The sequence below is a fragment of the Denticeps clupeoides genome, chromosome 10 (genome assembly GCF_900700375.1).
Source record: "Denticeps clupeoides chromosome 10, fDenClu1.1, whole genome shotgun sequence".
NCBI classification, from domain to species: Eukaryota; Metazoa; Chordata; class Actinopteri; order Clupeiformes; family Denticipitidae; genus Denticeps; species Denticeps clupeoides.
In genome coordinates, this window is record NC_041716.1 from 10,733,128 (window position 1) to 10,756,043 (window position 22,916).

At 43.7% G+C, this 22,916-nt stretch overlaps 2 protein-coding genes across 5 annotated transcripts in view; one reads left to right on the forward strand and one right to left on the reverse strand.

Annotated features, from left to right (window-relative positions):
* Window positions 1-325: 325 nt before the first annotated feature.
* slc48a1a (solute carrier family 48 member 1a) lies at window positions 326-4,059 on the reverse strand. Its single transcript, XM_028993940.1, has 3 exons — window positions 3,673-4,059; window positions 2,457-2,624; window positions 326-2,300 (listed from the first exon to the last, which is right to left on the reverse strand). The coding sequence occupies exons 1-3, from the start codon at window positions 3,800-3,802 to the stop codon at window positions 2,164-2,166; spliced, it is 435 nt and encodes a 144-aa protein (XP_028849773.1). The 5' UTR covers window positions 3,803-4,059; the 3' UTR covers window positions 326-2,163.
* A 934-nt stretch (window positions 4,060-4,993) lies between these two features.
* rapgef3 (Rap guanine nucleotide exchange factor (GEF) 3) overlaps window positions 4,994-22,916 on the forward strand; it is a 28,475-nt gene continuing 10,552 nt past the window's right edge. The window contains exons 1-5 of one of the 4 annotated variants that reach the window (XM_028994118.1): window positions 4,994-5,152; window positions 9,875-9,960; window positions 16,144-16,188; window positions 22,386-22,492; window positions 22,675-22,796. In XM_028994118.1, coding sequence (XP_028849951.1) covers window positions 9,889-9,960; window positions 16,144-16,188; window positions 22,386-22,492; window positions 22,675-22,796 — 346 coding nt within the window. In that variant the 5' untranslated portion in view covers window positions 4,994-5,152; window positions 9,875-9,888. Of the gene's footprint in view, window positions 5,153-8,242; window positions 8,601-9,874; window positions 9,961-12,427; window positions 12,629-16,143; window positions 16,189-22,385; window positions 22,493-22,674; window positions 22,797-22,916 lie in introns of those variants that run through there. The other 3 variants (XM_028994117.1, XM_028994115.1, XM_028994116.1) reach the window with 3 other exon arrangements.

Below are 22,916 nucleotides of genomic sequence, written 5' to 3' on the forward strand. Positions count from 1 at the left end.
TTCTCTGCACAGTCTCCATTTTCAGGCAGGACAATGTTGACAGATCATCCACTAACTGAAAGCTCCTCCCTCTCTCTCAGCCCATAGGGTGGAACCCATTTTAATCATGTACACATTTATTCTTCATTCTTCCATATTAGCTCAGCATATGGTTGACTGTGATTACAGTTTATTACTGTTTATTACCACTAATGTCCTATTTTTATGTAAGTGAATAAGCAGTGATGTAATTAGCAGTACAATAATTATGGAGTGATGGTGGTTTAAATAGTTGTGTCTGAATTGAAAAATATAACAACATTTTGCTGATTCAAATATACAAAGGTTTTGACAAACGTTTGTATTGGTTTTATTCCATGTTTTCCATTCATTGTTGCATTGCACAGAGAACAGGTGACATGGTCAAAATCGAAGCTGACCTTACTGAATAATACACGTTCAATACATTCACATGAAACTATGCACGAAAAGAAGAAGAAAAAACATTATTATTGCCCATTAACATGTACATGTAAAATTAGGACAATGGTAAAGTGCTGCTTTGTGTTGGCCTTAAGCTACAAAACGTAAAAACACAATGCACACATGTTGAAGCAACTTAACTCATTTTGGCCTTTTTAAAGTGTTTATGAACTTGGTATCCATCCTTCCAATTTCTGAACACATCGAAAAGCCAGAGCAGGCTATTCTGTCACATTTGGGACAGCCACTTCTGGTCTCTGGGCTGTCCAGTTCTGGCAAAATGACGCGGTACAGTCTGTATTCTGTAACACACACAACAAAGAACAAAGTGGCAAAGTACGGTCTGTTTCAGCTAATATACACACAACAAAGTGCTGGACTAGAGAGCTAACTCCACAGTTCTAAGTGGGAACGAGAGCTTCATTTTAAACATCCCATTGCTAACAGTTGTGGATGGTCACTCATTCCATATTTTAAGGAATGGTAGTTGGAAGTGCCCCGTTGAGGTGAATAAGGGCTGTTTATTCCATATCATCATGAACCCAGCCACTGGGGACGCGTGTGACCACACGTCTGAAGCCCAGGTAAATGGGGAGGGTTGCATCAGGAAGGGCATCCGGCGTAAAACTTTTGCCGCAACAGATGATCTGCTGTGGTGACCCCTAACAGGAGGAGCCGAATGAAGAGGAATTAGATTTGAGTTGTACAGTACTGAAGGCATAAGAAATAGTAAACATTTATGGGCTAAATGGGCACACATACATTACATTTGACCCCGTTTTGTTACGTTGTTGGGAAATGCAAGCATGGGCTGTGGCAATGGTGACAAATATGATTTGTGTGCAACTCTAAGCTGGACCCTGTTACCCTTCAGTATCATAGATCTGAACTGAGTGAGCATTGTATATTGTTTTTAAGAGAAAGTTCATCATCCTCCGTTAAACCTAAATTACGTCTCTCATATAACTCCCTTAGTATTCAGGGTAGGAATTGCTTCATCATATGGAAATTCTAACAAAAAAAGATAACTAAATTAGAACAACAAGAACACTCTGAGCTCCAAAAAAAAAAGAGTACACTTTAAAAAACCAAGCACTTGTTTGTGCTTTCATTGAAACATGAGATCAGTCCGTAATATGGGTTTTAAAACGCTTACTTCGGGAAAGAAAATGATACAAATCTCCACCAACAACTCACAGCTCAGCGTCTCCCCTACAAACAGGGCTGTGAAAAGGCGTCTTTTTGCTTCCTTCACTCTGTTATTCGAGTCCTAGTACTAATCCTATTCAGAGGGCGTGGTTGCACCACACGCCGAGTCACAGGTTTTTACCTCCGGACCGTAGGGACTTCCACACCCTCCATCAGAACAGAACCACAGTGTTGTGTCTGTTTTGATGCGAATGATCGGAATATCCGATGTTGTAAACAGGAACGGTTTAAAAAAAAAAAAAGAGCTACAAAGGGCTGAGACTGATCCTAAGTTAGTCTGGGCCTACGTTATGCAGGTGGACTAGGACGAGTAGTTAAAAAGGCGCACAGTACATGCCCGGAAGCGACGCTCTTACAACCTATTTGTCACAGCACCATCATCATCATCATCCTCCTCCTCCTCTCTGTCCTCCCATATCCTGCGCGGACAGACTGCCACCAAGCAGATGTCACAATTCCTTCTCAAGAGACACAAAACCAGAATGGACGCAGTCAGAAGTCACTGAGGATGCTGATGTCAGCAAACTCCTGGCGATATCGGTACGAATAGAGGCCGAGCAGGAACGCCCACTTCAGAGTCAAAAAGCTCCAGACACAGGACAGGTAGAAGCTTGTGGGATCGGTTAATGCTGTGGACAGAAAAAAAAATGAAGAAATGATTGACAAGAATAATAAGATTAACTGCAGCACAACTGCACAAACGCCGAACCCCCAAAAAATACATGACTGTGTTATCACACTATAAAATAAACAAAATGAAAATATAAGATACAGAGAGGAGTTACATTGTTCCTGGGTGATGGCGAGGGAGAGGAAGGCGGCAAACGCCACCACAGCGAGCGCCGAGAAGAAGCCGCTGATGAAGATGAAGAACTTGAGCCCCTTCAGCCAGGTACGCCAGAAGTCCTGAATGTACATGATGTGGGTGACGAGACACCAGAGGGCGAGCACCCCTGCAAAAGCAACACCGGCACGACGACACCGTAACTATCGCGTCGTTACAATACTGTCATTTGGTCTCTTTTTTTTCGATCATATTTTTGGGAGCAATCAAGTAACTGTGGTCACTACTACAGATACGTTTTTTTTTTTTGGGAGGGGGTGGTAGTAGCCTAGTGGGAAACACACTCGCCTATGAACCAGAAGACCCGGGTTCAAATCCCACTTACTACCATTGTGTCCCTGAGCAAGACACTTAACCCGTCTGATAAATGCTGTAAAGGTAAAATGTAAATGTTAATGAGTACTTAACTACAAGATCTCAGGCCAGCGCCCAACAGTAACAGTGACACGTGTGACAAATGTCGTGCACATAGTCTGTCATTTATATGTAAGTAGTGAGACGAATTCGACTCTAAAACTGAGCAAGAAGCGACTATCCAATTAGGTAAAACACACAAACAATATTGAAAGTGTCGTTCTCGTTTGATTTCGGGAAAAACTGGTGCTACAAGGCCTGCGGGTCGGTCTCCGCCAAGTCTGTAAACTGAGGAACGATCTACAGGGAAGAGTCTACAGATGAAGAGCAAAACTGTGGTGCCGTGACTCTCCCTACAAACGTAATGCCACCATTTCGTGGAAATGATCAAATACACCGTAGGAGTTAACTGGATCACGCCGATCAATGTTTGATCAACGTTTGACAGACGTTAGATAAGAAACTGTCACAGATCTTAAATAAACACTTTGACTTCATTTAAATACACCCTCAAAAAGTAATTTTCGAATTATATATTGAACTATACGTCCTACATAACAGCGGAGTGAAAAACTGACACTTTTTACATTAAAGTGAGAAGAGAATATTTTCTGTTCCACGCACAGGCCGTCACACCGAGCCTAATATTTACCACAGAGAACGGCCTTCAACTTCGCTGCGTCTACATACGTATCTTGCTCATTACGTCGTCGAGTGTTTTAGATTATTATTTATTATTTCAGACTCAATCCGTCCGAACACGTCGGGGTTTTGTTTTGGGTTTTTTTTCACTCCCCACGTACCCGACAAGCCGCCCACGGCCGCCGTCCACGGCTGTTGGTAGACGATGTTCCACACGAAGAAAGCCGAGAAGCCCACCGCCATCCCGAACGTGGCGTACGCCGCGCTAACGTACGTCCTCTTGAACGCCATTCGGCCGACGAGATGAAGGCGGCGGCCCGCGAGCTCCTCTTCTTCCTCGCGGCGCGGTTACGCAACGTGGATCAGACTCGCCCGGCAACAGCTCGACGCTCAGGCCAATCGGATCACGTCCCCCTCCTTCCCGGCATCGCCGCGACGCGTTCGGCGCGATAAATATCGCCTTGTTGTTGTTGTTGTTGTTGTCTTTTTTTTGCCGCGAGATCCGCGGCTCTCGCGCGCGTCGCCCGTGGTTACGCGCGGGAACACGGAAGAGTTTTAAACTAAGAGACGGCGCGTCGTCTCGTTCAGGCAGCAACTTAACAATAAGACTCGGCTGGACGTGGCGAGTTCCCTCTCACACACAGTACAGGCCAAAAGTTTGGACACACCTTCTCATTCAATGTGTTTTCTTTATTTTCATGACCATTTACTTTAGTAGATTCTCACTGAAGGCATCAAAACTATGAATGAACACATGTGGAGTTATGTACTTAACAAAAAGTGGAGACCTGACCTCCACAGTCACCGGACCTGAACCCAATCCAGATGGTTTAGGGTGAGCTGGACCGCAGAGTGAAGTTATTTCACCTTTTTTTGTTAAGTACATAACTCCACATGTGTTCATTCATAGTTGTGATGCCTTCAGTGAGAATCTACCATGTAAATGGTCATGAAAATAAAGAAAACACATTGAAGGAGAAGGTGTGTCCAAACTTGTGGCCTGTACTGTATTCAGTTTTGCTGCCTCTTAACCACATTCAGGTCTGAACCTGCAATTGTTTAATTTTTTTCCTCATTGTTTCACTATCTGTTACTTCTGTTCTGAACAGCACTTCCGTATTACAAGCGGATGCATGTTCAAATCCAGAGGTGCCGCCGAGCAAAGCGCCATCCCCACACACTGGCTGCCCCCTGCTCACCAAGGGTGATGGTTTAAAGCAGTGCAGCACAGAGCGCTTTATCACCATTTACATGATTTTGGCCACTTGAGGAAGAAGAGTTGTGAGTAATGGGCTTCTCCAGTATTTACTTGAAGAAATGTAGAATAAAACACAGACAGACGTGTGGCTACAGTGAACTCTGGATGGCGGGAAAGACTGATACCGACGGCCCACATCACACAGCAAGGTTAGACACACACACCAGCAAACTGGGTGCACTCAGCTCGTAGCCAATCAGATAGAAACAGGAAGTGGCAGGGGCCTAGAACATGAACACATTCTCCGAATCAAACACAAAAAGTTCAGATCTGACCTCAGATGTGTCAGTTCAATCGGCGCAAAGTGCCGTGAGCAGAGGGGAGCACCGCGCCGAACAACACAGAAAAAAAGAAGAAGCAGCGGACAATTGATTACAGAGTAGGTGCAGTGCATTTTACATCTTAAATGTCAATGAGTGTAATTATTCATATATTTTAATAGTTTCTATGTGAAATAGTTCAGTTTCAAGTTTAAACCAACTTGCCTGCTGCTAAACAAAAAAAAACTTCATTTAGATTTCAGCATTATAAAATATAATTATACTGACAAGCATAGCCAAAACCTTCACACGTGGATATGCAATCGTGGCAATCGTGGATTGTGCCGTGCAACTGTAATCCAGCTAAAGTGTTATCAGTGTTGTGGAAAGCGTGTGTGTGGTAGTGTAGTAAGGTGTCTGTACCGTCTGTGGCGTGCCACATCTGTCCACACGTGGACGTCCCTCGCTTCCTTCCTGAGTGCAGGGGTCAGGTGAACGCCCTCAGGTAGCGGTGATGTGGGAGGGTGTCAGACAGGCGCAGGGAAATTGTACCGAGGCTTTCACATCTGCACATCTGTACATGCTGTGCCTTCGGAGGAGGAAAGGGTGTGTGTGTGTAGGGGTGTGTATGTGTGTAACGTAAGCAACAATTAAAAAAAACTTGCTATTTGTCAGACAGAGATAGAGAGATATTGTGTTGGGGGGGGGGTTATATGTTCACAAATACACAAAAATAGAGTTCAGAGTGTGTTTGGCTGTAAACAGTGAGCTGTAAAATGCTGGTGGAGGCAGATTCCTGAAGGGAGGGGATGTCCAGGAAAACCCCACTCCCTTTCCCACAGGAAATGCAGGCACACACACACACACACACATGCACGAACATCCTCATCCATAACTGTTTCTCAATTTCCCTATATGACCCACTATTTTAAAGTAATACATATGTGTTTGCATGTGTTTTAGGTGTGAGCATTACAGAGAATTCTGCAGTATGATAATATACTGATATGACGGCCATAATAATAATGATACGGTCTTTGTACAATACCATCATGAGATCTGTACAACTGAGGAAGAGTTTACATTTGAAAGTAAATTTGATATGATCAAGCAAAAAAATTACTACATTACTGTTTTAGCTTTACCGCCATGTGGTGAAATTTTGCCTTCAGTTCCTCCCTTTGTCTTGCTGACATTAGATTTCAACGTACTGATCAAAGGAAGAATTGTTGTAGAGATTTTTTTTGTTTTTGTCCCACCCATAAAATATCCTTATATGTTTACATCTGCTATGCATGATATCAAAATAGCTTTCTGACTTACCATACCATACCATACCATACCATACCAAAATAAGTTAAATTACCAGGAACAGGACAGACATGGACAAAAAGTTAATTAAAAATAGAGAATAAAAAGAAAACAGAATAAAACAAAATAAGACAAACATGCAGTAATTTGAATTAAACAAGGGGTTGAATAAAACTATATGCTGTCCTAAATATTTAAGACAACATATTAAAAGAATTTAGTGAGGACTACATAAGAAACCACATACAACACTGCATAACATTACAAGGGTTAAAAGCCGGGGTGTAAAATTGAGTTTTTAAACGAGATTTAAACACAGTGATTGATGGAGCCTGTCTGACACTGATTGGTAGGTCATTCCATAGATGTGGGGTGGCCACTGCAAACACCCTGTCTCCTCTGTCTCCTTGTAATGTGACCGAGGAACAGACAGGAGCCTCTGGTCTGAAGACCAGAGAGAACGGGGTGGAGTGTAAGAACGGAGTAAGTCTGACAAATAGGCCGGAGCACGAGCAATTCAGCGATTTAGAAACAAATAATTTTTTTTTTTAAATGGACTCTAAAACAGACAGGGAGCCAGTGTACTGAGGCTAAGATCGGGGTTACTTATACTAAATTAGCACTACCAGATGAAATGAATATCATAGATTTTTCCATCATAGTGGCACCTGGCAACAAATGAACATCATGTCTTTCAGTTTGATGTGCTGGAAGCAGAAAAAAAAGCCAACTTTGAGAGACGGGCCAATTTGTGATGGCCAGTCTGTAATGGCCACCAAAAGAAAAAGAAAAAAAAACAGCGCATCACAGTTTTTATTGCATATGGGACTGAATCATGATTTCATGTGTAGTGTGACAGGCAGTGTGTTTTTTCAGAGAAACCTTGGATCCTACATTTTTAGATGTTCCCAACTTTTATTTTACAATGTTTCTGCTGACCAAACAAATGTGTGTTAATGTTCCCTCTGATAGGGGAATGCATTCAACTATCATTCAAACTGTGAGCATCACAAATCAAATACATTTACTTGTGAACTTGTTTTTTATGATTAGGGTAACTATATGACCTCACACACACTGAAAAAAGTGAACACTGGCTAAACTTTTTTAAAGCTAAAATAATTTAAAAATGAGCCTGTCACACCTAATATTTTAGCATTGATGTAATGTAAATAAACAGGATTGATTGGTTTATTTACATTACGTCAACGCTAAAATATTAGGTGTGACAGGTACATACACTGAAAAAGGAAAACCATTGCTGTTGTTCATTTTTATGTGTTTGTTTCTCATTACAGTACTTAAAAAATATGAGTTTGCTCTTTTAAACTAAGCTGTCTAATTTATGCATTTTATTATACTATAAAGCAGGTTTGCTTGGTTTATTCTTTTTTTTAATTGGGTTTAGCCAGTGTTCCCTTTTTTCAGTGCACAAGCTCCGTGGTCATGTTTGAATGCAGTACATGTTTTTTACCACTAGATGCCACTAGTCTCCCAGCAGGTTTACTCAATCGATGGACCTCATCCAGACATTGAGCCTCTGAGTTTGAAATGGGCTGAAATACCTAGAATCCATCATGGGTTTCCCCCAATGGTTTAACGCACCAGCTTCCTGGACCAGAACCTTAAATCCAGGTTTGCTTCAGTTCTTCCAGCCAGTTTGTTTAATTGTGCAGATGGCGTCTAGATCTTCTGGTGGCAACACAGAGGAAAATGCCCCTTCACGTCTACCATTTACAGAACCTTTTTGTAAATGATTTCCTATTGGCACACATAAATGTTTGGAGCAGGCTGAGTCAGGTATATAACAATGTGGTTGAACCTGATTGAATCATATGAAAGGAATGAAGTTTGATCAAATTCACAGCTGTCATTTTCCCTCTTGCCATTCTGTAGCGCTTGAAGAAACTTGCGTGTTTTGTGATGATTGTCTCAGCACACATCATCCAGCCGCAGTGATCCTATCTGATGCCTTCTGCGACTCACTATCACAGTCGGATCTGGCATGTTCACATTCCCAGGAAAGGCTGAACGCTTGGTAGCTGTGTTCTTCTGCTCAGAGACGTATGAAGCCACTGTCTGTACTCGGTCCCTCAGGGCCACCAGGGGCTCTCGGCTGAAATAGAAGGGCACTGTGGAGGTTCCTCTGATGGACGAACAGTTTAGAGGAGGCACTGCAACACACTCCGGAAACAGCTGCATACTGACATGCTGCAAATCTTACGGACTCTGTTCTTTATTACGAAGAAGGCCAAGATTGGTAAGAACAGAGGAGTATAGAGGCTTAACGTCTCTGTGTGTGTGTGTGTATGTGTGTGTATGCTTATTCATGGATATCTAGAAAGTGTTTGTGTGTGTATAAAACATATTGGTCAGAGATGTGTGTTTTCTTCCTCAAACTCAGAATAGTTCTGTGGGTGGTAGTAGCCTAGTGGGTTAGACACTCGCCTATGAACCAGAAGACCCCGGTTCAAATCCCACTTACTACCATTGTGTCCCTGAGCAAGACACTTAACCCTAAATTGCTCCAGGGTGACTGTCCCTGTAACTGCTGATTGTAAGTCGTTCTGGATAAGGGCGTCTGATAAATGCTGTAAATGTAGTTTGGGTACTGGGAAGACAGGTTTCCAGCTTCCTCCGCCTGGATACTCTGATCACCAGGCTGTTGCCTGCTGGGGTTTGCCTGATTTAAAAGCCTTGTGGGAATTCAAGGAGCCGGTGTGCACTCTGGGGTGGGCCACCACCGGGGCACGAAGCCAGTGGACACAGAGGCAGGTGTCGAGAACTCTGAAAAAGCAGGAGGTGCATCAGGAGACAAGGTCCCCATGAGGCTGGAGTGACGCAATACATGTTAAAGGGCTGTTGTTCGCATTTTGTTATAACTTCATAAATGGCTGTTATGGATAGTCTTTGGATTTAAAGAACCACATTGTGAATCTGAACTAATTAGAACAACAAAAGAGAATAAAAAAGAAGACAATGAGACATCTGCAGCCAGATTAGAAAAATAAAAAGTCATTAAAAAGACTTCATCTCTTCATTTCATCCTTACATCAAGCTGGCAAACTTGCAGCCCGAGAGAAACAGTTACTGAAGCCACTGTTTATGTGCGTTGTTAGGCGGATTATGAATAAAAATGAGAACAGTATTGAGTATATGAGAACAGTCTCATGTATTTATTTTCTTGTGAACATTTGAAGTACATAAAACGATAAATTTTAATATAAATATATTTACAGTTCACTTGTGTGTAGTGTATAAAGCATTTTGTGGAGATGAAGCACTTACTCGCAATCGTTATATAACCGAATCTGTGTGTGTAGTGGTAGGGCCGGAAGGGCTGCTCTTTCTCACAAAACAATGGCCGCACCAGGATATAAACCCAAATTACGTAACCCCCGGCCTCCTGGGCAATGATATGAGGCCGGGACACAAAGTCGAGGGTCCGCATGTGCGCTCCACGGCTTCAGGCGAACTGCACGCGTGCACTGGCGTCCCTGACTCTCCCCCTGTCTCTTCCTGTCTCCTCCGCAGCCGCCTCTCCCGCCATGTGCTCTGCGGACGCGTTCGTCAGCCCCGGCTTGCTGCAGCCCGAGGGTTCGACGCCGGACCCGGAGCAGGTATGGCTGAAACCCGCCCCCGTGTCTGCAGCGTGTATCACATGACCCTCTATACATGCAGTTTCTTCCTGAAATATGTCCCGCTGTCCCTCGTCCACACCCACCAAACAGAAGGCTGCAGAAATGCAGCTAAATCGGACCCATGGACTGTACTTGCTGGGCCTTGCGCCGGGGTTATTTAGGGCACAGATGCCACACACATCTGAATGGTGGATGAGGGGTTCACCCCGACCGAGCCGCTCCATTAAAAATATGTGACAGCCGTGTGTGAAGTCATTTGTTTGCCGCCATTATAGTGTGTTTGGAGCACGTAAAACATTTCCTGAAGGCAGAAAAGACGTGTGAAAATTTCAGTTTGTTCACTGGCCTGAGGCACAGTTTCCATAGTCATTCGCTGTCATGTTTTCTCGCAGGTCTGCTCAAGGTTTGTCGTGCAGCTGCGGCACGTAGATAAGAGTAAAACGTAGCGCGCTGACACACAAACAGCCACGGGGACGAGAAGTGCTCCAGGTCGTCCAAATTAAATTAGCAAGAGGCTTGCAGCCACACTTGGCGCATTTCATTACGTCGCTTAATCATATTAGTCACTTCTCACAGCGTTTAATGACGGCCCGACTTGTAAAAGTGCTCGAAACATGGAGGTCGAAGGACTTTACAGGCGTGCTTGCAAAAGTAATAAAAAATACGTTATTACTGGCGGAAATTTATTTGGAGAAAAACAATTGCACTATTCTTTAAACTCATATTCATAACTCATAACTCTTTGACACACATACGAGCACAATTAAATGTTCCGTCTCACAACACAGATCTGTTTTCAAAAGAATGTACAAATAAAATAAAAAAGACTTTCTTCAACCCCCAGCATCCAACCCACCAACCCACAAGGGACTTAAATCTGCTGTTGTCTTCAAAATACAGAGATTTGAAATGAAATTTGAATGTCCGATGTGTATAACAGCTGTTTATATGTCACTACGTTCAATTCGGGTTTTTTACACGCAGACCTGTGGCCTTCTCATGCATCCACACTGGCTGACAAGGTCTCGGATCAGCCGAGCAGGGCGTGAAATGGACCCACAGTGCCTGTAAGAGGACAACAAGTGTCCTGTCGCTGATAACTTATCCTTGAACCAATAACTAGAGCTGGAGTATGCACTGTCAGCCTACAGGGTCAGATAATAGCACGCGAAATAAACAGTTTTCAGGGGGCTGGCTGACACCTCAGCCATATAAAAGCAACAGGACTACAGGCAGTAGGACAGTAACTGCGTTTTTTTTAAGGAGGAATAAATTGAAAAACTTGATTCAGATCTGATTCACACCGAAATGCAATTAGCAAAAAAAAAGTTTGTTATTTTAAGAGACACAAACGAAGCCCCCCACATAATGACTGAATAACTAAATTCTGGTTTTGGCCAGATTGAAGATTGATTCATTGCTTTCGGGCATTTTGAACATCCCACTGAGGAGCAGCAGTGGCCTAAAGGTTAAGGAAGCGGCCTCGTAAACTAAGGGTTGCAGGTTCAAACCGCCATGGTGCCACTGAGGTCCCCTTGAGCAGGGTACTGTCCCCACACACTGCTTATTAAGGGTGATGGCTAAATGCAGAGGACACATTTCATTGTGCTTGATGTGTATCACAATGACAAAAACAATCACTTTCATTATTTCGCAATATTCCTGTTTTATCCATATTCCTGATTTGTCAAATGTATTTAAGGTGGGCAAGTGGGATGAAGCCAAATGTAAAATTACATGTTCTGTTTTGCAAGAAGAAATTATATTTAAAATCTTTTAAAAGACGGTACCGTTCAGTAGTTTAGGGTCATTCAGAAATGCCCTCGATTTTTGATAGGAAACCATTGTTAACAAGACATAAAATGGGCAAAAATTCCAGTTCAGACTCTGGAAGCTGGAACTGGCAGATGGAATGATGGGAAGTTACTTTAAAAGCTCCATTCATCATAAAGCAAAGCTGACACCATGATAACAGAAGCAATAAAACAGGCCAAATTCATACAAGCACAGTACATACAGTACAGGCCAAAGGTTTGGACACACCAGCTCACCCCAAAACCATCTCGACTGGGTTCAGGTTCGGTGACTGTGGAGGCCAGATCTCCACTTTTTGTTAAGTACATAACTCCACATGTGTTCATTCATAGTTTTGATACCTTCAGTGAGAATCTACCAATGTAAATGGTCATGAAAATAAAGAAAACACATTGAATTACAAGGTGTGTCCAAACTTTTGAGCTATTCAAACCCATTTCACGTTTTTTTTATTGTCAAAAAAAACACGAAATGAACTGGACTGTGCCTTTTTTATATTCTTTATTCCGCTGGTGAAAGATAAAACGTTCTATTTACGTTCTACTAAGCGTTTTTTAAGCGGGGCTGCCGTAAGCGTGACCCGGCCCACGCCGCGCCGGGTGGGCGGGCCGTCAGTGCGCGTCTGGCGCGGAGCTCCACAGGTGCCCGTGGCGCGGGGGGGGGACATGTGGGATGCGGCGCTGGACGATGGTCGGAGGCTCGTTTCCCGACGCGAGGCTCCATAATCGCGGCGCCGACGTCCGCTGCGATGCATCTGTTCAGGACCTACAACTACCGGGTCTGTCCGGACCGCTACTCCGCGGAAACGCCGTCGATCCGGGGCATCAGCTGGGTGAGGTGTCGCTTTCCCCAACTCCTCCGAACGTGTAGTGATATGGCCTCCAACTTGTAACGAGTCGTTATTATTTTGCTATCAATTCGTGATTTTAATCTGCTAAAATGGCCAACAAAAAAAACAACAATACATCAGTATGGAAAATAATGATGCTATGAACAAAGTGGGTTATGGAGGGCCAGTGGGGACTGTCCCCAAAGTCACCTCGACCGCGGCACTGCTACGTTTGGTTGAGGGTGTGGGTGTTTGCGTGGAAAGGGGCAAAAACAGAGGGGTGGGTGGGTGGGGTGACCGGTATAGCAGTTTAAGATGCCAGTGGAAGGCGTGGTTCTGAGTGGGACGAATGGCAACCTCCACACAACCACACAGCAACGCACACGAGAGCCTGACGAACCCGGCGAGGAGCTGCACGCTGCCTTCTATTGTCCCCGCCGGGGACGACGGCACATCCTAGCCAAAGTTCTCCTGCTAGAGCCAGGTTAATAATAGCACGTTGTTTATTCCGAAAGGAGGATGGAGAAGATCTCAGGAAATGCTGGATTACTGCAGGACGCATCTGGAAGAGCTAAATTTATTCCGCCAGAAATCACGTGCACGTCATTGCGTTGGTCCAACGTGCTGTAAACGTTCGAAATCGCTTTCTAGACCTGAGTCAGTTGTCGAGGTCGTCCGGAGAAGGAAGAACCCGCTGTTCTGTGGTCCACTGGTGTGTTTTTATGTCATGACCACATGACAGCTTAACCTCAACACCGCGTGGGTCTCGTGAAACGGCTAAAAGTCACCATTGGCCACCCTGTCACCCTGACCACCCTGCCTTCGTGAGCTCGTTCCTCCAGCGGCCTCCACAGCTTTCATTCACACCTTGCTGTTGCTCTCGAGTCAAGGGCATCGCGCGCTACCTCCTGTCCCGGCCATACACACACACCACACACACCACACAACACACACAGATGAAACGCGTGGTTTACAGAGTCAATAGACTAAGAGGGCGGAGGAGGGTTCGAGAGGGACAGACAGCGGTGTCCCTTTTTAGCTCTATGCTGTCTATTGTTTTTATAACTAAGTTGCTTAAGGTGTCACTGTGGCGTGGCACCCAGCACCTATCTTGTATAAACAGCATGTGACCCGCTTGGCGTACCTGCGCTGCAGTGCGTCGCCGTTTGCTTGTTTGCCGGATTCAGCAAACGTTATTACGTAGTGCCTCAAGCACATAGTTCCGTAAGACCTGGGATAATGGACGGAGGCTCCTTATGAAAAGTTCCCAACGCGAGTGAAGTGAAACCACGTCCATCGGCCTGGTCCGCTGCAACTTTGGGAACAAGTTACAGGCTGAACAAGCGTCTGACAGCTAGTCATAAAAGATGAGTTACAGTGAAGATACGGAACACTAGAAAGAGGAAGTTTCATATTAGACTATGCTGAATTACAGACTAACCAGACAGAAGACGTTAAATTATGATTATTTGACGTCCTTTTGTGATTGTATCACTATTGTTTCTTTGTAAATATTGACCCTGAGCAGACTGGCCTTAAATCAACAGATCTATGATATTAAATCTGTTACATCATTCCCATTATTATTATTGTTAGTAGTAGAGGTTGAAGCAGTTTTATAAAATACTACTTTTACAATTACACTTGCCACAAGTGCAGATTACTTCTGTTATTCGGATTTGGGACAGTGGCGGCCTAGCGGTTAAGGAAGCGGCCCCGTAATCAACAAGTTGCTGATTCAAATCCCGAACCACCAATGTGCCACTGAGGTGCCACTGAGCAAAGCACCGTCCCCACACACTGCTCCCCGGGCACCTGTCATGGCTGCCCACTGCTCACTCAGGGTGATGGGTTAAATGCAGAGGACAAATTTCACTGTGTGCACTGTGTGCTGTGCTGCTGTGTATCACATGTGACAATCACTTCCCTTTTTAAGAGGTGCCACTGAGCAAAGCAACGTCCCCACACACTGCTCCCCGGGCGCCTGTCATGGCTGCTCACTGCTCACTCAGGGTGATGGTTAATTTCACATTTCACTGTGTGCTCTGTGTGCTGTGCTGCTGTGTATCACAATGACAATCACTTCACTTTAAACTTTTAACTTAAAGAACAAGGAAGGAACATTTGAATAAAATTGTGTTTTGTATGTTGGTAAAAATGACAGAATTACAAATAACATTGTTTGAAAGATTCAGGAAAACTGCTAACTCTTGAATTTAACCTTGAAAGAGCATACACAGAAACACACACACACACTCAAATGAGAGTGTAAGCTCTAAGTAGCGTGTGTTGGCACAGAGAGCCGCACTCGACGTGATGAGCCCATTAACAGGGCCCACTCGACTACGCGCCCTCATCCACTGTGTCTGGCTCCATCAGGAGTCCGGAAGCTTCTATAACTTTAGCAGCGTTCTCTGCCTCCTAAACGGCCAGCAGAGTTGAGGTTTCTGTCATCACGTCACACTTACAATCAGTACTTAAAGGGACAGTCCCCCTATAGGCACTCAGGGTTAAGGGTCGTGCTCAGGGACACAATGGTAGAAAGTGGGGTGTGGTTCAGAGGCAGGTGTGTTACCCACTAGGTACATGGGTGTCATCACTTCTTCATTTGAAATGATGTGCACATGCCGTCTCTGCCTGATCTTCATAACTAATGTTCTCTCAACCTGTTCTGAGAAGTCTAATATTGCTTGCGGCTTGGTGGCAGATAACCAGTCGAGCAAGTTTAGCAGCAGACAATGAATTTAGTCGCTCTTGTAACAAAAAAAAACTAATAATCTCTCGCCCGGCCACTTGTTCCGCAATATTTGTCTGAATGAAATATGAGCAGAGCGAGACTTCAGGCGATTGCCCTGGAGACTCCTACGTGACTTGCGGAGCCTAAATATGTGATGAACGTAAATGGGTTCCTAATGAGCTGAGAGCAGGTTGGTGGCTGAAATGCCATTTGCATGTCTGCTCTAACAGCGTCATCTACCATATTGAAGATACTGCACATGGTTCCTCAACTTTGGAGCTCGAACCTAAATCCAGGCCCTATCTTCAGTTCCTCCCATTAGTTCATTTAATCATGATTCTGGTTGGAAAAAAACAAACGGAACGGTAACAGAAGGCTAACGGCAGAGGTGCCATGATTTCAAGACGCATAATATATAGAAGGTTCGGCTGGAAAACATGCAGGTCACATGCGATGATAAACGGTCTCATCCTGTACTTGAGCGGCACCCTGGGATGTCTTCTACGTCACAACCATGTCCTCAATGCGTGAAAATGGTTCGATTTAAATGAAGATTTTAATTTGTTTTGGTTCTTTCTAGTGTTCAGCAGGTTGCATGATCTGGAAAAATAATAGTAACAAAACCTTGCATCATAAATCTTACCTCACAATGAAATATTTGTGATATATGGAGAAAGGATAATTTCTGCCCTTGGCTTTTTAAATAGGTTTTTTTGTTAGTAGTGCTGAAAACCTTGAAAATGAATGCATTCTCATCACCTCCTTTCTCTTCCCCCCCCAGACACCCCTTCCAGAGGCCCTAGACACACAAGACTCCATGAAACAGGTACGACCAGCAGTCTTCCTCTGTCATACGTATTTTGAAGTTGGTGGATGTCGTCTTTTTTGCTGATATTCTGATTTCAGCGGTGTATAATTATAATAAGATTTAAGAAGAGATTTGGCTTTTGTTTTAATTTGGTATAAACCTAGCTAGATCATAAACACCCCTTCTGACGTGCAGCTATTCATTTTCCTTGGTTTTAACGCAATTAAGGTGGCAATTTTCGTAGTTTAGAGACTGCGTAAGACATAAGACAAAGCCAGTGTCTAAGGCAGCACTGAAATCAACAAGCCCAGTCATCTGGGAATTGCACAGTCCACAGCCATAAAACACTGTAATGCTCGTCTGTGGGCCTGGTTTTTGCCGTTTCTTGCATCATGACATAGCTTTGTTGACCAGCATGCAATAAAGTGCTGGTTTCACAACCACCCTGTTAAAAAAAAAAACGAATTCCCAGCTTCCAAATTGAATCCTTGCGCACGGCCTGTTCAGACGGATGCGCGCAAGTTACCATCTCTGTGTACACAGCCTGTTATGTCACAATCATATGATGTCCTATTTTCTCGAGTACCATGTGATGTGACGTGAAGCAGGACAGCACAATCTGTAAAACACTGTCTTGTGCATGTTCTACTGTAAATTACAACGCTCTTTTTTTTCCATTTTATCAGTACCCCAAAAATGATGTGGCTCTTTGGTTATTAAAATGATTTAAAAGAGATTTTTTTGCTTTGTTTGTTAAAATACCATCAAATTGACCAAAGATACTGGCCAGACAGTTATATAAAAGGACCATTATCAGCAAAGAATTAATCTTGAGCTCTAATGGAATGCGGTGTTCATGAATGCATGTCTGTCACTTTGAGAGTTCATTAATTATTAGAATTAGTTCAATGAATTGACATCTAGAATGCACAAGGTCTGCCAAGCTGCAATTGCAGCAAATGGATGATTCAAAAGAAAGAAGTATTATTTCTAATTAAAATAAATATTTCTACCTTTAGCAATGAATATTTCATATTTATTTTGTGTGAGAGCGCAGAGAGATGATTTAACAAATTCACAACAGAAAATCTGCTCCCGGTTGTTTCATTTCTATGCAGCACGCTTGTCTAATAAATGAAGTGAACTGCATGTTGTACCATGCGAACACCTCCAAATGGGACTTTATTTTTTTTTACTCGGACTGCTACGGGATTAAAATGCCTGCCTATCCTGTTTTCCAGATCTGCAGTGCTTGTGCATCCTTCCTTAACTGCTGAACTTGTTCTTTATTCGGGATAATGCCCACCCCGCAGCCTTAAAAAACACATTCCTGGCCGGGAAGCAGGGAGGGGGAAACAGTCACAAGGAGTCTGACGGCTGCTCCTTGACCCCCCTCGGTCCCAGCCCACTCAGCGTGCGGCTTATCTGCGCTCCTTCCAGGGCTGCCTTAAAAAACTCCTGAACCACGATAAGAGGGCTCTCGAAGGGAACGCCGTGTCACTGCAGTGCTGTACAGTTTGTGTATGGCCAAACACGTTCCCAGGCATATCTCTGGAATACACAGAGAGTGAAATGAATGCAATCATCTACCAATCGACTGTGGCATAGTCTCTGAGGAACACGGGAAACTCGAGAAAAAGGATATAAACATTTAAATTGGCTTCACTGCAGTGTGTAGAAGAAAAGGTCATTCTTGACCTGCACTTAGACAGTCAAGTGTTGTGGCTTGGTCTGGGATCTGTAATTTATAGAGGCATTTATCCAAAAGAAAGTTGTCAGGAACAGAAGCAGAGCTCCATCCACACTTCTCTGTCATGCAATTCGTCAGCCTTGTCGCAGAATCGCTGCTGTTATTTATTAGGTTGCCAAGGAGACTGGTGATCGTGCCAAATGTTGTATTCACAACACCTACAGTCAAAGGGTCTGAATTAATCGCTGGTAATCAAATTGCTAATTACCGTCCCTCGTAATGCCTGGGTCAGTGGTCTGTGTCCTCACCACACATCTTCAACGGACAGTGGGAGGACGGTGCAGGGCTAATTCACAGGAGAGTGGCAAATGTCTTTTTTTTTTTTTTAAATTGAGAGAAAAAAAGACACCCATCAGTCAGACACCCACCTCCGCTTCATGGCCTTGTACAACTGAGTCATCTTCACAGCTTTTGGAGGTCACGCCGAGGCCGTCACCCACGCTCGGGAAACCTTTGCGCCCACAAAGCAGCGCACTGTCCCTCGTATGACGTGGAGACGGGGCGAAAGGCCTCACATGCCACAGCTGATGTAATGAGGCGACTCCGTGGCTCTGGTGAGGTGGTGGCGTTTCACTATTACATGAGGTACATGGGACAGTGGTGACCCATGTTTGGCCGAGGCTGTATTTGCTGTCCCTGGAGAGAAGGACCTCGACGTGCAATGCCAGGAGAGGGAGATTTAAATGTTTGAGGGCTAGGGTCACAGTGTCTGGTCAGAGGCAGGATCATCCCAGAGTTCAACTGAATGTTTGTTTTTTATGTGAATAACGTGACCTGAGAGCCCATCTGAAAGATCTTACACTGTAGAAGGTTGTGTTGTAGCAACCATATGAAGCCGGACAGCAGTACTTGTGGCCCATAATCAGAAGGTTGCCGGTTCGAATCCCTGAACAGCCAAGGCGCCACTGAGGAAAGCACCGTCACCACGCACTTCTCTGTTGTGTGTCACAATGACAATTTCTTCACTTTCACTTAATTAAAAAATTTCTTCTTTTCACATTTTTGAAGAGACAGTGGGCTTTAAAACCCTGTCCAGACTAGAACGCTTTTCTCTAAATCAGGTTTCTAAAAAACTTGCATCCACACAGGAGCTTTACCTGAAATGCCGACGCAGAGAACAGCCCAAACACACATATAAGTGGCATTGTAACTCCCTGGTCTCGCCCAAAACAGCTTTTTGTTCTCCAACATTGTCTTTTCATTAGAAATGTGCACCGTAGAGAGGATTTCTTGTAGCTGCTTTATGAGGTTTTGCAGCTGCTGCAGCACAACCGCAAATATACATTATCCACCATTTTTGTATGTATGACGCGTTTGGGGGTTGGGCTAATACATCAGTGTTTTCACATAATATGCCACTTTACTGGGCACACAAATACACGGACAAGAGAAATTCACTCTGGATCCCTGTTTTAGAAAATAACAATTCTTGGTTTCTGTGTGGATTCAAGGCCAGATCGGAGAGAAAAGTTCTGGTTTGGATGGGGCCTAAGCAGGTGTGGGGCTTGTTGGCTAGTGTGAGGTCAAGCAAATCCTCAGGATTTACATAAATTAACAGATAAAATAAGAAAGAAGCAGAACCTTTAATGATGTTTGCACAACGTCCACAATGAGAAAGTAGCTTGTTTGAGAGCTGTCAATCATCTGTCTAAGATAAGACAAGATAAGATAAACCTTTATTAGTCCCACAAGTGGGAAATTGCACTTGTCACGGCAGAAAGTGGACAGAAGCAGAAGGTAATAGCATCACAAAAAATAACATATGTATCTGTATATATGTACAAATTTATGTACAATGTATGTAACACCTGATCCCACGCGAGTGAACAAACACTACGCTTGGCACATAGTGCTGCACTTAGTTGAAAATAGTGTCCAGTATGTATACAATGAATACATACTGTGAATACATATATGAATGAATGAATACATATATTCATGTATACAATGAATATAAAGCTACCGTGGTAGCTTTAAAAAAATTCATTTTAACCGGGCAAATACTGTATGCTTTCATTACTGTTATAAGTGCAGTAACCCTGAAATGTTATGCCCATTGTCAGCTCTGTTAATGATGGGAGTCCTCCCTGCCTGTCACTTATTCTGTTTGGGGATAGGTAGTCTGTGTAAGGCTTGTTGGTCATTCCAGTGAAGACTTTTGTTTAACCAAATGTTCTAGTTCCACAATAGTGGGCATGTCTTTTCGGGTGTGAGTGACTACAGCATTTTCCCCCTTTTCTTATGTTCTTTTGTTCTGAGAATAAGGGCTTGAAATCTTTCCCTTGAGGCCGCTGCATCCTGTAGGGTGTTGTTACTGCTGGAGAATGGGATTCTTTAATAAAGGCTGAGGTCAGATGATCTGTTGTTAGTCTGAAGGTAATTATTTAGTCCAGAGTCGGTGCGATGCTAACGGCCACCACTCAGGAACGGAGAGAGGAAGGGCGCAGACAGAAAACAAACTGCAACAAACTTGACGTTCTGGGGGTGCGTGGATGGGAGACACATAGGAAGGCCTTTGTTGCATTCTCTCTGAATCCTGCGGTCTCAGTCACCTTGAACCAAGTCCTAGAGGAAGCTCAAGAACAAACAAGCAACTGTGTGCAAGTGTGAGAGTACGTGCACATGTAATCACAAGGTAGCGAGAAAAAGAGAGAAGCACCATTTGGTTGGGAAATTGGATGAGACACTGGATATCAACACAAAGATTGTACTAAAGCCAGTTTTGGTGCTTGTTTTTTTTTTTTTTTTTTTTTTTTTCACTTTATACTAATATATATTGAAATAAATATGTGTGTACATCATATTTCTAATTTTTACTGATAAAATTATGTTGAACGAACAGCATAATTAGTTTAATATAGTTGAGAACAACAACAACATTTATTTCTTATATAGCCCAAAATCACATACAGTATGTCTCAATGGGCTTTGACAGGCCCTACAGTTGACACCCCCCACACTTGACCCTTCTGCACACAAAAAAAAACTCTAGGAGAGAGAAAAAGAAAGAAAGAAACCTTGGGAAGGAGTGATACAGAGAGGGACCCCCTTCCAGGGTAGAGTGAGCCTGCAAATGGTGTCAGTGCAGGGTTGGGGATGATATAATAATAAGTCCTACAGTTGTAGGGTTGGAGAAGTCCAGGATGTAGTCAGTGTCATGGTCTAGATTATGTGTCCACAATGATGCTACTGGTCCATTGAAGATCCATGAAGCTGTAGTTGTAATGGTGGTGGTGGCTGTGGTGACCCTCTGGTTTGTTTCATGGTATGTCCTTGTTTAGCAGTTGTCAGGAACCAGGATTTATTTGCTGGTCTCTTCACTGGGGTCTGCCAGTAGTCTGGGCGCTTGATTCCGTGTCTCGGAGAAAAACAAACAGAAGCAGCGGCAGACGGTTGCACTGTATGACCGATACTGAAATATGTGAGAACTGGTTACCAGCCATGAACGTGTTCTGTCACAGCCATTTTGTACAACTGGGGTTGGGGTTGTTTTTTTCCAATCCTATTTCAACAAGCCCCTTTTCTACTTACTCACTTGTTATGTCTGTCAATGGAAACGGTCCAAGTCCACAAAACAAAATGAGAATAGCTATCATGCTAGCATGTTGGCATAGGTTAGATTTACCCTACACTGCTTCCTGTTCCGCTAGCGATCTCTATCAAGCAGGATGCTAACATTAGTCAGTGTGTAAACACAGTCATACAATCGTGTGTCACATAGTTAAAATCTATTGACAGACAATTTCCATATTTTGTAATCTCCCTTAGTGGTGGCAGTGGTGGCCTATCCACAAACCGGTTGGTTGGTTTTTGGTCGGCCCCATAATCAGAAGGTTGCCGGTTTGAATCCCCCACTGAGCAAAGCACCGTCCCCACACACTGCTCCCCGGGTGCCTGTCCTGGCTGCCCACTGCTCACCAAGGGTGATGGTTAAAAGCAGAGGAAACATTTCCTTGTGTCACTGTGTGCTGTGCTGCAGTGTTTCATAATGACAGTCACTTCACCTTCACTTATTACAGAGTATCTGTCAACATCTTTTTACTATGTGACACCCAAATGTATGACTTTAGTATTGTCAAATATTTAGTGTTTTTTTTAGTGTTTAGTATAAAATGTTAGGTGCTGATTGTCCTGAATATAACTACACAGCACCTTGCTCTGGTGACTTATTTTAGGTGCAAACAGGTAGGCAGTTTATGCATGTCCTATAAAGAGAAAAAGGGTAAAAGGCAATGGTAATGAATCCAAAATGCTCAGTTGGTAGAATATGTGGGAGGCGTAGGAGAGCATAGCAGTGAAACTGGGACGCTTTCGCACCTGGCAGTTGCCTGCATGCAGTAAAACATCCGCAGACACACTCATGATGCCCGGCCTGCCACGCTGTGTTTACTGCATTATGCTTACAAACTCATTGGTGTTAATCAAATCCTCCATACTTGCTAAAGATCATTTTCTCATTTCTTAGTTTCTTTCAGAGCGAATTTTGAAGGCTGCCAGAGCTGTCTATAGCATGTTGATCGACCGCAACCCCGGCCTGATCAGAGATCGCAAACACCACCTCAAGACCCACAGGTAACAATAATGCTTCTATTAAAAAATGTTTCCATCCTTTTTCTTTTCAGTCGTCCCTCATCCCCAAACCAACTCCTCGTCTCCTCATTTTGACTTCTTTGTTTTTGCTGTAGCCCTTTCATACATAACCAAAATGCTCTAGTTCACCCTCTAAATCCTCCCTCTATTCCTCTTGTCCTCAGACAGTGCTGCAGTGGAAGGGATCTTGTTGATTGGCTCATGAAGCTGAATGAGTGCCTCCAATCACGCAGCCAGGCGGTTGGCATGTGGCAAGTGCTGGTAGATGAGGACATTCTAATACACGGTAATCATGACGCTGAGAAAGGTTTTTTTTTTTTTCAGAATCTAAACCACCCTTCACAAAATAAATAGGTCTGCCTGAACAGTCATTTTGCCCGAGAGCCTGTGGATGTGTTGTTTATTT